This window comes from Carya illinoinensis, chromosome 14 (genome assembly GCF_018687715.1).
Source record: "Carya illinoinensis cultivar Pawnee chromosome 14, C.illinoinensisPawnee_v1, whole genome shotgun sequence".
NCBI classification, from domain to species: Eukaryota; Viridiplantae; Streptophyta; class Magnoliopsida; order Fagales; family Juglandaceae; genus Carya; species Carya illinoinensis.
This window is the reverse complement of record NC_056765.1, coordinates 10,825,735-10,841,802: the sequence shown is the minus strand read 5'-3', so window position 1 is coordinate 10,841,802 and position 16,068 is coordinate 10,825,735. Positions and strand designations below refer to the sequence as shown.

Sequence of the window (16,068 nt, the reverse complement as noted above, 5' to 3'; positions counted from 1 at the left end):
CTAAAATTGACAATCTTTATTTCATTTCTCTGTTTTGTAGTCCAGTCTCTAATCTCTAACTCTCTGTCATTCATTAAAGTCTAAAAATATTTTTAATAAAAAATATCAAAATCTCTCCTTTTATATCTCTTTGAAGACTGAAATTGACAATCTTTATTACATTTCTTTGTTTTGTACTCCACTCTTTAATCTCTTACTCTCTATCATTCATTAAAGCTTTTGCTCCGTAATTTGGTTGTCTCTTTAATCATAGACCTTGAGAAGTGTTGCTGTGGTCAACTAATGTAAAACATTAGAAGGGTAAAGCAAATGGATATGCCTTTTCTATACATATATATAGTGAAGATTTTGTGGCAGTAGAAGAGCTACATGAATCCATGATTTATGCATCTAGAAATACTGTATTTGTCTTATTCATTTTTACACTTTTTGATTTATGCAATAGTTTTAAACACTTCTCATTTGTCTTCTACAAAGTTTATACTTGTCTTTTTTCTTTTTTGTCTTCTCCTTCAATTGACTACCAGCTTCCACATGGCCCGTGAGTCATGTATTCCACTTTTTTATTTTTTTTTTCTTACTTTGTTTTTCTTCTTTTTTCAATTATAATAATTTTTATTTTTATTTTTAGTTTTGCTATTGAATATTAATATTGAGACATTTTATTTTATTATGTAGGTTAATATTTTATATAAAAGTGAAGTTCATTTACTAAATTGGGTTCTATTTTCTATATTAATATTTATTTTATTTTACAAAATTCATATGTTAAGATTCTATATAATAGATACTGTTTTATTTATTAAAAAATATGTCTAATAGAAAAGATGCATCTAAATATAAGAAACTTAAAAAAAATAAGAATAGAAAAATTGATTGAATCCCAAAAAGAATCTTTAAATAAATTTGATATTAGAATTAAACAAAATCTAGTAGAAAATTTAGGTGATATAAGTTGTAAATAATCATGAAATACATAAAAAAGGACTAAAAGATAACGAAACAAAATAAGAAAAAAAAAAAAAAAGAACAAACCTGAGAATAATAATAAAACACAACAAGTCGGCCAATTAAATGGGTTTTAAGATAATACTCAAGCATATAGTTCTACAATTCTTACTGGAAAGTTTGGAAAAAGCATAGAAGAAAAGAAAAATATTAAGGACATATCTAATTCCATTCCTTCAAATATTTATTACCATGATCAAAGGAAATACGTTGATATAGAATTACGAGATTTACTAATAGAAAAGGGTCCAATTAGCGATAGAGATATACATTTTTCTAATGATGAAAACTCTAGACATTTTTCCTCTACATATTATATATAAAACTTATCAAATGGGGAGAAACATGATTAGAAAATGGTTAGTCTATTCAAAAGACTTGAATGTCGTATTATGCTTTTGTTGTAGTTGTTTAATTCATAGTCTAGTATAAGTTAGTTAAATAATGAAGGAACCGATGATTAAAAAATCTTAGTGCTAAGTTTAAAAGCTATGAAACAACCAATGAACATATTACTAACATGATTACTTGACTTAATTTAGAAATAAGATTGTTAAGAAATAAAACAATTGGCAAAAAAGTCCAAAAACAAATTAACAAAGAAAAAGATCATTGGAAAAAAGTGTAACTAATAATTGTTATTATAATAAAAAACAATTGGCAAAAAAGTCCAAGAACAAATTAACAAAGAAAAAAATCATTGGAAAAAAGTGTAACTAAGAATTGTTACTATAATAAAAACTCTGGGTAAAAATAATTTACCATGTCGAGGACAAAATGAAAAAATCTATTAAGAAAATAATGAATTTTTTTAAAATCTAATTTAAATGATTTCTAAATTTGATCCAATAATGGAAAAACACATTTTACATATTCAAGATGGTGAAATCCATAATAATTATCTTGGACATAATACATAAAATGATTAATACAGTTGCTAGGAATTGAAATAAAAAGCCATATTATTAAGAAAATAAAGAAAGCAAAATAGTTTTCAATTATACTTGATTGTACTCAGATACAAGTCATTAAGAACAAATGTCTCTCACACTAAGATGTATTAATATTTCAATAAGCTCAATAAAAATATAAGAACATTTTCTTAAATTGATTAAAGTGATGATGCTAGTGAAAATTGTTTTCTCAATGAATGATTAGATGCAATAAAAAGTCTTGAGGTTGATACTAATAATATTCAAGGATATAGTTATAATAATGGGTCTAATATAAAAGGTAAATAGCATGGAGCGCAAAGAAAACTATTTGATATAAATCCTAAAGCATTTTACATGTTATGTACTTGTCATAATCTTAATCTTATTATATGTAACATAGCTAATTCATGTCCTAAAACCATATTATTTTTTAGAATGGTACAACATATTTAATCTTAAGGGGTGAGAAATTTTGCAAGATAATGTGTCAAGTTTAACTCTTAAGTTACTTTTGCAACACATGTTGGGAAAGTCAAATTAAAAGTATCAAATCAATAAAGTTTTAAACTCCACATATAAGAGAAACTTTATTGCAACTAGCAAAACCAATTGGAGGTCTTAAAACAACAAGTGACGCTAAGTGCTAATTATTTAGTAGCATATAAAGTCAATAACTTTGAATTTGTATTAGACGTTACTATATAGTATGATACATTATTTGCAATCAATTCTGTAAGTAAAAGTTTGGAATCCAAATATATATGCATATAGATGTTGTCATTGATCAATTAATAGGTTTTAATTTTTTGAAGATTATAAAAAAATGGATTTAAATCTACTATGATTTCATCAAAATAGATTGCAATTAGTATGGAAATAGAACATGTATTAAGAGAAAATCAAATTATTCATAGAGAAAACAATTTAGTAAAAATGTCAACAAGGAGAACATAATATGCTAAAGAATCTTTTAAGATTAATTATTTCTTATTTATAGTAGATCAAGCAAATTCTTCAATTCAAAATAAGTTTGAACAATTTCAAATTGATGAAAATATTTTTTGTTTTTTATTTAGATGTCATTTGGATAGTGAGTTGAAATAAGATAAATTGAGATGAGATGAAACATTTCTTATATCCAAACGAGACTTAAGGTCTTGTTTGGTTATATAGATAAGATGAGATAAGATGAGATCAAAGTTGAAAGTTGAATAAAAAATTGTTAGTATATAATTTTTGTTTTGAGATTTGAAAATTTTGAATTGTTTATTATATATTTTTATAAAAATTTAAAAAATTATAATGATTATATAATTTATATAAAATGGGATGAGATGAGAATGAGATAGTTTGAATTGTGTAACTAAAAACAGGCCTTAACTAATACAAAATTGTCTACGGAAAAATGATCAAATTAAATGGGAGATCTATTGGGCCAAAATCATTGGGGACATTCGGATTAAGCGTGGCATTCATTGTTCAACCCAGTCGTTATCCAATCTCGTATGGAGACCGACTGACTGACGAAGCAACATCGCTGCAGAGTCAAACTGTCATTCCACTTTTGTCAAACACGTCGCAACATTATTGGACAGACTTACTTTTTGCCTGTTGTGTTGTCACACATGCCCAATATCATTGATATTTGGAGACAAGTGGAGTAATTGATTACCCAGGCGGTCTCTGAATTTTTCTGAAAGAGAAGGAAAAGAGGAAAAAAAAGAAGAGTCTTTTATTTTATTATATGAGACTCTAGTATCTCTCTGAATTTAATCTCTCTCTTTCCTCTGTAGATTCACTCCCCATTTATCGTTTGCGCAAAATTTTATGAACCCATTTCTGTCTGTAACCTTGATATCTAGCTATGGTATGTCGCTTTTGGACAATATATTTTTTAGTTTGGTGGTCTTTGAGAATTTTATGTCTATGTTTATGTTTGCTCTGAGACTCAAAGGTCCAACTGGTTTTTACCAATGAGGTTAAAATTAAATATCAGTCGACATGGCTTAGTATGTTTGGAGTATAGCATAACTAATTTAAATGTCTGCATTCAAATACATGTCTAATTACAAAACATGCAGAGAGCTTTTTGGAAATGTTGGTCTATAATTGCTCTTGTTCTATGGTTTCTTTCAATTCAATATTTTTTGTTAACACAAATATATTTTTCATTCTATGTACAGGCTAATGCAACATTGGGGATGGTTGTGCATGATGACTGCAAGCTAAAGTTTCTAGAGTTGAAGACTAAAAAGACTTACCGTTTCATTGTATTTAAGATTGAGAAGAAGCAAAAGCAGGTAGTGGTAGAAAAAGTTGGGGAGCCAACTCCAAACTACGAGGATTTTGCTGCAAGTCTTCCTAGTGATGAGTGTCAATATGCTGTTTTTTATTTTGACTTTGTCACTGCAAAAGACTACCAAAAAAGCAGGATTTTCTTCATTGCATGGTAATATAATGTGCTAAAAGCTAACTATCACTTTCCTCATTTATAAGCTATCCCATTTTAATCATTGTTGTTTGTGTATGTTTATTGTTCACTTAGGTCCCCTAATACATCAAGGGTGAGGAGCAAGATGATCTATGCAAGCTCTAAGGACAGGTTCAAGAGAGAACTGGATGGTATTCAAATAGAGCTACAGGCCACCAATCCAACTAAGATGGGTCTTGATGTTTTTCAAAGTCGTGCCAATTAAGATTCGTCTGAGTCTCACATGGCGATTTGTCTCTACTCTTGATTTTATTTAAAGTGAAAATGTTAATAGCATGTGGGGCCATGAACCTGAGTTATCCTATTAGTTTGTTGTTCAAGTTTTATCTTACGGTCTAACCTTCAACTAGAACCAAATTTCAATGATTCCAATCAATGTCGTGTATGATTTGTTGTGTGGAACTGAAACAATGAATGTCTCATTGTAGTTGTTATATCTACAAGTCAAGATGTCTATCATCTTGGGATTAGAGAATCACTCTTAGCTTGTTTTTTAGGACCTCTGAAATGGATTTTTAACCCCTTTAGACCTACAAGAGTTGTAATATGGTTCAATACTCTTTAGATTGCTGGCGTAGTCAATTTGGAACTCATGCAAGATTTTTTATCAAGCATGTATATATGAGACTAGCTAGTTTGTTCTTTGGCTTGTGCTAGATTTGAGCAGTTGATTTCTCGCCAGACATTGATGCCAGGAAGTATATAGGATTATAGTTCGAATCCAAACATTGTTTACAATTTGAAAAGAGCGCTACGTGAGCTCCTATATGATGAACGTCGGAGTTCATATTATCCATGGACATCATTATTTAATGTGAAATTGTAAAAAAAATGTTTTAAAATTAGTAATGTGGAGGATCTTAATCTAAGTAGTATACTACACACATGCATACCAGACAGGCTTGAGAATCTGCTTAAGTAGCAAGATCTAATGTCAATAACTTCTTGGCATTGTGGGAATCTAATGTTTGTAAAATGGTCTATACATGCAAGTGGCACCCTCTCCTACATTGTCCTAAATGGTCACCCCGCCAAGTAGGGGCAGGAAAGGGGACTACCCGGCCAATCCAAGATTATAGGGCCAGTAGAATTTGAGCCTGCTCAACACTATATCTTTTCATTTAGGTCATGTTTGGATAATAAAAGTGTTTTATTTTATCTCATTTCATTATTACAATTTTTTCGAATTTCTATACAAAATATAGATTCATGTTAGGGGAACCAATAGACAACCGATGAAGTAAACTGATGAGGGCAAATGTATTTTTTAATTTTTTTTCTTCTTTTATTTTAATTATTTTTTACCCAATTTTAAATATTTTTAAAAAATAAAAAAAGACCAATTCACTAGTGTTCATTTCCTTAACCATTAAATAAAAACAAAAATTAAAAAAAAAATTCAACTAGCATTTTCCCAAAATATAATAAACTTTTCAACTTTTTCAAATCTCAAAACAATAATAATATGAAAAAATAATATTCTAACAATATTTTATTCATCTTTCAATTTTTATCTCAACTCACTATACAAACAATATCTTAGTTTTTAACATTTCTTACTGAATACAATGATAAAAAAATAATGTAGGTTGACTAATATTATAGAAATACCAAAAATATGAACTGTAATCGTGATTTGTTCTATTAATCCTTTCCGCTTATTGCCATTTGTTCTATTCGATATGAATCCCGATATCCAAAGAGTTCATCATCTGAATTCTCTTCCTCAATCAAAATGTCTATCAATTGATCCCTAACTTTTTATCAATTCAAGCTGAAACTTGAATCAGCTGAATTGAACCATCACTTCGTACATTGAATTCAAGTTATAATTTCACTTCGTACATTGAATTCAAGTGATAATTTAACTTCACGGGCAACCAAAATTGCATAGATCCATATTCTTCCTCAACTACAGAAGGACCAGCAGATAGCTTTGACCCAGCAAAAATAAAACGGTGGGAGAAAGAAGGGGGTGGGGGGGTTGGTATCGACTGGTAAGTAATGCTCTGACAAGAGCCAAAAGTGCAGCAAAACAGTTGGGGAGAATGTCCAGGAACCACCACATTTTGAACTTCTAGACACAGAATTCTGTAGCATGCCATGCTCCTAAGAAATATACAAGGATACATCTGCAGACCCACACAAAAAGATGAATATTCACTTTTCACATATTATGTTTGGCCAATTCAACCAACGGGAGCAAATCTTATTTGTAAGATCAGTATTCCAACATCATCAATGTTCAAAAAACAATGCTCACAATAATCTGTTGCTAACAGAAAGACAGTTAAAGATTCTTTCATCCATATGTTAGTCAGCCTCAATTTATTACCCTCCCAGTCCTTCACTACAAGTTTGCACGCTTAATTATGTACAGAAAAGAATCTTGTCATCTTCAACCGTCAGACCTAAAAAAATGCTACAAGTTTTTTTGTTTTTTGGATACATTTGGGGAGGGGGGTTTCGAACCTAAGACCTCCATTTTGAAGGCTTAGGGGTTATGCCAATCAGGCCACAGGCCTTCGGCGAAAAAAAAAAAAAAATGCTACAAGTTGATATAACACAAAAGCTGTAATCCCCAAAAAAATGGTTTTTCAATGGCAAATAGAAGGGCCTCTGGTATAATATCGCAGACTGTTGACATTATATAACAAAAATTCTTCTCCAACATAGCAGACTTAACTTTTCGAGCAAGTTCCATGAAGAAGAGCATTATATGTTACCCGATTCAGGGTCAACCCCCTTCTCATCATATCGTCACGCAATTCAAATGCCTTGGTGAGTTCTCCAGTTATGCAGCAACCATATATCATAAAATTATATGCTAATGTATCAGGCGTTAGACCCTTATTTAGCATGGTGTTCCACAACTCAACAGCTTCCTGTAAATTACCTCTTCTACAATACTCATAGATAAAAGTCGAATAGGTAATACAATCTGGAAAAATACCATTGTCAGTCATTCCAACAAGGAGCTCAATAGCTTCTTGAATCTTTCCCAGTTTACAGAAGCCCCGGATAAGTATATTGTATGTCACAGTATTTGCTAGAAACCCTTTTAGCATTGCAGAGTGCAGCTGTACAGCTTCCTCCATACTTCCTTCCTTCGTAAGGTGATCAAGGAAACAACCATAAGTGATCTGATTGGGAAGGGCATTGCCAATTAACATTTCCTTTAAAAGAAGTTCTGCTTTATCCATATGTCCTGCCTTGCATAAGCCATTGATCAAGGCAGTATACGTCACCACATTAGGAAAACATCTCTCAGCAACCATCAAATCCCAAAGCCCAAAAGCTTCCTTAAGCCTTCCTGCTTTGCTGTATGCATCTATCATACTTGTATATATTACTTCATCAGGCTTCAGCCCTTGATCATGCATCTCCTTCAAGAGACCCAATACTTTTCTCGTGTCATACTGCTTTAGAGTTCCACAAATGAGTACTGCAAAACACACAAGATCCATGTCTATTCCTCTTCCAACCATTTGACGGCAAGCATTCAATGCATCGTGTAATTTGCCCTCTTTGCAGTAGCCATGTAGAAGTGCACTATAACACATCACGTTTAACTTCTGATACTCTTTGTGGAGGTCATCTATGAATTTTTTGGCTTCAGAAACTTTACCTGAAGAACAAAGACCACTAATTAGAGGCCTATATGTATATGTGTCTGGTTTAAGACCTTTCTCAACCATTTCATCCAACAATTCAAAGGCTTTTACTGTGTTACCATCCATACAGTGACCCTCTATCATAACATTATAAGTCACCTCATTTGGCAGAATGTTTTGCTCAACCATTTCACCAAACAACTTACTTGCTTCAGCCATCATATTTGCACGACAGAAACCAGAAATAAGTGCAGTATAGGTGTAAGTATTTGGTGCAATTCCCTTCCCGGTCATCTCATGATACAGCCTAAATGCCTTGTGCAGTTCTCCTTCTTTGCGGTATCCACTGATCAGTGATGTATAGGTTGAAACCGTTGGCACTAATCCTTTATCGATCATCTCACCAAAAAGAAACTCTGCTTCACTCAATTTGCCAAACTTGCATTGACCGCTTATCAAAGAATTGTACGGATACACAGTAGCTCTAATCCTGGACTCCGACATTTTAGCAAAATAAAAATATGCAGCTTCCAATTTCCCTCTTCTGCAGAACGAATCAATCAAAATAGAATAAGTGACATCATTTGCAAACAGACCCTTCTCACCCATATTATAAAACAGTAACTCCGCTTCATCCAATTTCCCATCTTTGCACAGAGAATTGATCAGCGCGTTATAAACAAACAAACTGGGCAGCACCCCTACTCTCTCCACCCGCTTCACCACATTATAAGACTCTTCAATCTTCCCCGTACTCCTCAATCCCTCTACAACTCCTGAGACAGCGGCTTCACTTGGAACAAACCCCAACTCAATCATTTCATCCATCAGCACCATCCCAGCCTCATGTTCTTTCACTCTGCACAAACCAAGTACTAATGTGCAATATGTAACCACATCTGCTTTCAGTCCCTTTTCACTCAACAAATTCTTAATCTCAATAGCCTCCCAAGCTCGTTGGTTTTTGCAGAGCCCATGAATCAACACATTATACGTTACAACACTTAAACTACATCCATTCAACTCCGCCTGCAAAATCATTTCCTTGGCTCTTACAAAATCCCGCAATTCGCACAAACTCTTAACCACCACAGTGTACGTATACGTATCAGGCCTAAGACCGGCATTCGTAATCTCCTCATCAAACAATTCCAAAACTACATGAAATTGCCTAATTCTCACTAGCCCGTTTAAAAGGGCACTCAAAGTTCTAACTTCGGGCAACAATTTATTTTCTCTCATGAGCCTCACGATCACCACACCATCCAAAAATCTTTTATTTTGCACATAATTCTGAATTAACATATCAAAACCCAAACTCGAAGAAAACTTACATTTCTCATAGGAATTCAAAAAATGTTCAAAAACCTCTTCTGAGTCTAACCCACGAACGAAAAGCGTTTGCAGGAGCGAAGAAGCTGGCCAAAAGTGATTGGACTGGACCAGAGCATGGACCAAAATGCAAAACGAAGTCGTGGAGTGGTTGAAGTTTATGTGCAAGCCCAAGAAATTGAAGAACCTCAAGGCTAACCTGGAATCGTCGATGGTTTGAATCAGGACCTTCTCGACGTGATGGGGCCTCAAAGTGCTTGATATGTAGGTGTTGTTGAGCGCGATTTTCCAGCTCTGACTTCCTCGTACTATGTCTCGGAGGGTCGACACGAAGTGCGACTCGTTTTCGTCATTATCTTGGGATGTAAATTTGGAGGTACAGAAATTTCTTTGCTTTCTGTAAATGGTAGAATTTCTGAGGGGTCGATGAGGACGAATTAGCTTCATTTTCGATTTTGGGTTCGAAAATGAGAATCTTTTCGGCTGTGAGCCATTTGAGCTTGCAGCTTGCAGAGGTTCGAGTTAAGTGAGGGAGTGAATGGACGAAGTGAATGGATTGGGCTTGGGCTGAGGCCAATGTTAGCCTTAGCCCAAGTTAATAGGTCCAGCGATCTGCCTAAAGCTAAAACAAAATGTTTTTGGTTTAAATAAACCATGTTTTTAATATTTATAACTATTTTACAAGTTTTTTAAAATAATATCATTATTTTATAAAAGTCTTATTTATTCAAACGGAACAAATTGTAAAAGACTCCTTCATATATATATTCTTATTTATAATGAATATATTATTTATGTGAAAGTTTCTCATACTAATTAATGTGAAAATTATTTTGTCTTCATTTCTTAACAATTATTATGAATTCATAATAGTAATTAAAAAATAATATTTGCCTCTTCAATTTAAAAGACTAAGGGTTCATTACTATTTACAAACCATATCACTACTGTTTACAGATTTTTTATCTCATCTAACTATTCACACGAGGCATTAACTTAAACATTTCACTACTATTCATAAATTATTTCACAAAAAAAGCAAATGGAGACGCAATGTTCTTTTTCATTTTCTCATCTGATATGAATAATACTCTTCTCAGGCCGTATACTAGTGAGAAGGTCAAAACTACATTGTTGCAAATGCAACCTATGAAAGCACCAAGCTCTAATGGTATGCCTCCTTTTTTCTTTAAAAAATATTGGCATATAGCAGGTGATTTAATCATAAAGGTAGTACTTTACTCTTTTGACCATGGTGCAATTTCTACTAAATTAAATGAAACTTTTCTTATTCTTATTCCAAAAGAGAAGCTGCCTGAGAGGATTACAGAATACTGCCCCATAAGTTTACGCAACGTGGTATACAAGATAATTGCTAACGTCATTGCTAATAGATTTAAATCCATTTTGCCATATGTGATATTTGATATACAGTGTGCTTTTATATAGGAAGATTGATTACTAAAACTGTACTTATTGCTTTTGAGACTATTCATACTATCCAAAAGCAAAGAGGAGGTAAATAAAGTGTTATGTCGGTGAAACTAGATATGAGTAAAGCATATAACATTTTACCATATGTGATATCTGATATACAGTGTGTTTTTATATTGGAAGATTGATTACTGAAATTGTACTTATTGCTTTTGAGATTATTCATACTATCTAGAAGCAAATAGGAGGTAAATAAGGTGTTATATCGATGAAGTTGGATATGAGTAAGCATATGACTGAGTGGAATTGCTTTTTTACAAAAGGTTATGTTGAAATTGAGTTTTGACACCAAATGTGTGGCGTTGGTTCTGTCTTGCTTAAGTTCAGCTACATATAAGGTACTTCTTAATGGGTGTTCTACTTTATCTTTTGCTGCATCTAAAGGCTTACTCCAAGGTGACCTACTTTTTCCATATTTGTTTGTTTTATGTGCTAAGGGATTATCTACTTTTATTCAAAACTCTAAAGCTGTCCATTGATAAAAATGTGTTAAGGTGTGTAATGGGGCTCCTACAGTTACTCACTTGTTCTTTGCAGATAATAGTTTAATTTTCTATCAAGCCACACATGTAGCAAATGAATATCTCAAACACTTCATGTTTATGAGTTTGCTTTGGGTCAAAAGATTGATATGGAAAGTTCAGTCATTACAACATCATGATCGTTATTTGAGACTCCCTTTTTGTGTGGATAAATTCCAAAGAAGTACTTTTCAAGAACTCAAAAAATGGGTTTGGAGAAAATCACAAGGCTAAAAGAAAAAATTATTACATCGGACTAGTTGAGAGGTCTTGATAAAAGCTATTGGTCAGGCCTTACCAACATACACTATGAGTTGCTTTCAACTACCTAAATTGTTTTTATAAAGAGCTTGAAGGTATGTTTGCAAGGTTTTGGTACCGTCAACGTGGTGCAAAACATAAAGTGCATTAATGTAGCTGGCAAAAAATGTGTAATTTTATTGGAGGATGGGATTCAAGAATTTGGAGCTATTTGGAGAGTTCTATATTTGCAAAACAGTTGTGGAGGCTATTGACTAACTCTCATTCTTTGTTCTATCGGGTTTTCAAGGCCAAATATTTTCCAAAATCATGTTTTTGGCATTCAACTTTAGGGTCTTGCCCATCCTATGAGTGGATAAGTATTTCTACAGCTAAGCATGTGTTGTAACTTGGGTGTAGATGACAGGTAGAAAGGGGCATAACATACGCATTTGGCAAGATCATTCACTTCCATTTTCTTCATTAACTCAGTTTTTGCCTTGTCACTAGCTTCTTCCTTATGATGCTATTGTTAATTGTTTGATGATCCAACATTCAAGAACTTGGAATCAAGCCTTAGTGCATGAAGTTTTCTCTCATTTTGAAGTTGAAATTTTAAATGTTCTTTTGATCTCTCATGTTTTAGAAGATCAACTGTTTTGGAAGGAAAATAAAAATGGCATCTATTCTGTTCGATTGGGATATCCTTTCTCTTTTTTTAAAAGAAGATGACGGTACTCCAATTTTATTGATAACCCTCACTTATGGTGAAAGAATACCGTGGTTATATCCTGACACATGGGGCTTATATATATTTAAAAAAAAAAAAAACTCAACCCAGGCATCAAAACCAACTAGAAAAAAAAAAACCAATCACTATGCACTACATCAGAAATAACAAAAATACCAAAAGCAACAACAATAAAAATAAACCAAAATAAAATAAAAGGTTAAAGAAAACAAAACTATAACCAAACCTGTTATTTTTTATGAAGAACGTGTAAACTAGCTTTATGCATATTAACAACTCTCAGAATGTCTTTAGGAAAATTGTGAGTGGACTCAAAGAAAGCCTCCTTACCACTCCAATTTGACAAGTCTGTCGACTACATAATTCATTTTCTCGAAAAGAGTGAGAGATCCATATCACCATTGAGCTTGTCATCATTTTAGCTTGTTTCCAGTATGTCTAACTCCTCCATGGGACATGTTCGATCGGGATATCATTTATTGGTGAATTTATCAAATGTTGGTGTCACTGCTGGAAGTTCAACTGCACAAGAAAGAATTAATTTATGGAGAACTTTATGGCACTTGAAATTACCTAATAAAGTGAAGAATTTTACATGGAATGCTTGTCTTGATAACTTGCCTACAAAGATGAATTCATTGAAGCGTGGTGTTCTTTCTTCAGCTATATGTGCTTTGCAAGCTGGCTCTTAAAACTTGTGGTCATACTCTTTATCAATGTCCAGCTCTACTCAGTTTACTTTTCTCACTGCCCAAAGGTTATAATGTTGAAATTATGGCTGCTCTTCGAGGTCTATAGATGGTTTTACATATGAGTTTTTCAGCTTTGATCCTTGAAACGGATTCTTTAGGGGTGGATGTTATTTGCTTTTAGGGATCTAATTTATCTAGTTGGATTTGTCGGCTAATGGATTATGAAATTTCTCATGTAGGCTGTGAAGGGAATGAGACGGCTCACTTGTTGGCAAGAATGATAGATGATACTGTACAATGGCATCAATGTCCAGATTTTCTACTTTCTAGAGTCTTGTTAGATGCTGCTGTATAATTTGACTTTTGTACACTTTACTTTGGTTATGAATGATGTATTCATATTATTAAAAAAATAATCATTTCACTTCTATTCACATATTTTTTTATCTCATCTGATTTATCAAGCATCTCCCAAATTGGAGAAATTTTTAAATCTTTGCTAAAAAAATTTTGACACTATTTTAAATTTTAAAGAAATCAAATGACAGAAGTTCATATCTAAATGAAGTTCATATTTGACTTTTAGTTACAGTAAAATTAAAGTTGACAATTAAATTTGATTGTCACTATTTCATATATAAATAAATAAAAAATAATATCTTTATACACACTCTCTCTTTATTTTCTCTCAACATTCTTATTCTTCCTCCTGTATTATTTCTCCATATTATTTAATAAAAAATAAAAATGTATTTCCATATAAGCTCTTAATTTAGAAAAAAATTAATAGAAAAACATTTTTAAAAAAATATTATTAAAATTTGTAATATTTTATTATTATTTTAACTAATAGTTGGATAATCTAATATGAAAATAAGTTTTGAGTGGAATAGTTAAATGTAAAATCATGTCATATTATGCAAATTTACATTTGCATTTGGATAATCCAATAAGAATGCTCTTATACATCTTATAGTGGATCATTTACAAGTTTGGTTAAGGATTGGTTTAGTTACGTAAAATTAAACTATCTCATATCATTTTATCTTATATGTTTATTGTAAATGATCCACTATTCCAACTAAGATATAATAAATTTTTAATGTATATCTTATATCTTATTGTAATGTTTTTAAATTTTCACATAAGATATAATAAACAATTCAACTTTTTCAAATCTTAAAATAAAACTAATGTTAAAAAAAATTATTATAATATTTTATTTAACTTTTAACAAAATATTTTATCTGAACTGTGTAACCAAACGAGGATAAACCATTTAAATTATATTTTTGTTATTTTTTATTTTACATATTCAAAAGTCTTAAGACCGTTTGGATAGTAAAAGTGTTTCATTTCATCGTTACAATTTTCTCAAATTTTTACATAAAATATAATAATAAGTTTAACTTTTTAAAATTTTAAAATGATAATAATATTAAAAAATAATATTTTAACAATATTTTTTTTAACTTTCATTTCAATTCAATCCATCTTAACTCATTATCTAAACAGTAACTCAATTATATTTATTATTTCATATCGATCTTTTTTTAACTAAAGGTCGTTTTTTCTGACAATAATCTTAATGTAATATATATTTTTTTTATCTAACTATGGCTTCATAAAACTTGACAATGAGAATGTGAATTGTGAAACAGAGTTCAAACTAGAAGGATGGTGATCGAAATGCAGACTATGATCTTTCCTAACCGCCGATCCCCATTTCTGTTCCAGCAAATCTGACGGCCAATATATACCACGTCATCTATCTCCGCCGTTAGCTCTGCCCCAATCAGAACAACAATGGACCGCTTCGCACACCTCATTTCAACCGTCGATTCCAAATTTGTACGGATCTCAATCGACATTCCTCGTATGGCCATGTCATCGATCCGTGGCTTCTCCAATTGTCCATTCAGAACCGACCTTACATCTTTATAAATACGACAGAACAACTTCTTTCATTTCCACCTTGCGTATCTCGACTAACTCGCTCGCCTTTCTTTGAAGTCTTTGCTTGTTTCAAGAAAACAAAGGAAATTTCCGATGGCCCCCAAAGCCGAGAAGAAGCCAGCGGAGAAAAAGCCTGCCGAGGAGAAGAAATCCACGGTTGCAGAGAAGGCTCCGGCCGAGAAGAAGCCGAAGGCCGGAAAGAAGCTCCCGAAGGAAGGCGGAGCCGTTGCCGGTGATAAAAAGAAGAAGCGGACCAAGAAGAGCGTTGAGACGTATAAGATCTACATATTCAAGGTGCTCAAGCAGGTCCATCCCGACATTGGGATCTCAAGCAAGGCCATGGGGATCATGAACAGTTTCATTAACGACATCTTCGAGAAGCTCGCCCAGGAGTCTTCGCGGCTGGCCAGGTATAACAAGAAGCCTACGATCACCTCCCGGGAGATCCAGACCGCGGTGCGCCTCGTGCTGCCTGGTGAGTTGGCCAAGCACGCCGTCTCTGAAGGGACCAAGGCGGTCACCAAATTCACTAGCTCTTGAATTGTACGGTTGCAGGGTTAGGGCTTGTGACGAAATTGGGGGTGGAAGTTAGGGTTAGGGTTTCGCATCAGACTCTATGCCTTCAGCCTCCCTTTTGTTTAATCTTTTGATTTGAAGCACTTGTTGTACGTGGGGATGTAAGTACCATATATGTTTTAAGATGGAATGGAAAAGCTTTTGATTTTTCCAAATTATCTGTTTGTTTTTCAGTTTATTTTATCTTTTATGGTTGTTTCTGTACAACTTTAGCTTCTATAAAGTTCTTCCACTCTGTGCGTCTCGTAAGCGGGGGACTAATCTCTTCAAGTAATTGGTCATGATTGTATCTTTCTATCGGTGCTGGTCAATGTAAGCATGGTTTGTTTGATTTTGGGCTTTGTTAATCTCTCTGGAAACTATACCCTAGGAATGATGTGTTAAAGTGACTATATGTATATATATTTACCTAGTTCTCTGAGTTACCAACTGCAGTCGGAATGTGCAATGCTTTGATG

At 32.9% G+C, this 16,068-nt stretch overlaps 3 protein-coding genes across 3 annotated transcripts; 2 read left to right on the top strand and 1 right to left on the bottom strand.

The window, feature by feature from the left end:
• Window positions 1-4,117: 4,117 nt before the first annotated feature.
• Window positions 4,118-4,639, top strand: LOC122294316 (actin-depolymerizing factor 2-like). The gene is made up of 2 exons (XM_043102941.1): window positions 4,118-4,392; window positions 4,489-4,639. Exons 1-2 carry the CDS (start codon window positions 4,145-4,147, stop codon window positions 4,637-4,639), a joined length of 399 nt encoding a protein of 132 aa, XP_042958875.1. The 5' UTR covers window positions 4,118-4,144.
• A 1,969-nt stretch (window positions 4,640-6,608) lies between these two features.
• LOC122294308 (putative pentatricopeptide repeat-containing protein At5g59900) lies at window positions 6,609-9,881 on the bottom strand. The gene has a single exon (XM_043102928.1). It carries the CDS (start codon window positions 9,825-9,827, stop codon window positions 7,116-7,118), a length of 2,712 nt encoding a protein of 903 aa, XP_042958862.1. The 5' UTR covers window positions 9,828-9,881; the 3' UTR covers window positions 6,609-7,115.
• A 5,155-nt stretch (window positions 9,882-15,036) lies between these two features.
• LOC122294311 (probable histone H2B.1) lies at window positions 15,037-15,941 on the top strand. Its single transcript, XM_043102932.1, has one exon. It carries the CDS (start codon window positions 15,128-15,130, stop codon window positions 15,572-15,574), a length of 447 nt encoding a protein of 148 aa, XP_042958866.1. The 5' UTR covers window positions 15,037-15,127; the 3' UTR covers window positions 15,575-15,941.
• Window positions 15,942-16,068: the final 127 nt, after the last annotated feature.

What these genes read in the sequence shown, in the direction of transcription:
- LOC122294316 (XM_043102941.1), top strand. Translation starts at nt 4,145, where the DNA reads ATGGTTGTGCATGATGACTGCAAGCTAAAGTTTCTAGAGTTGAAGACT. An exon ending in AGGATTTTCTTCATTGCATG is followed by an intron (nt 4,393 to 4,488) that starts GTAATATAATGT and finishes TTGTTCACTTAG; the next exon opens with GTCCCCTAATACATCAAGGG.
- LOC122294308 (XM_043102928.1), bottom strand. Translation starts at nt 9,827, where the DNA reads ATGAAGCTAATTCGTCCTCATCGACCCCTCAGAAATTCTACCATTTAC.
- LOC122294311 (XM_043102932.1), top strand. Translation starts at nt 15,128, where the DNA reads ATGGCCCCCAAAGCCGAGAAGAAGCCAGCGGAGAAAAAGCCTGCCGAG.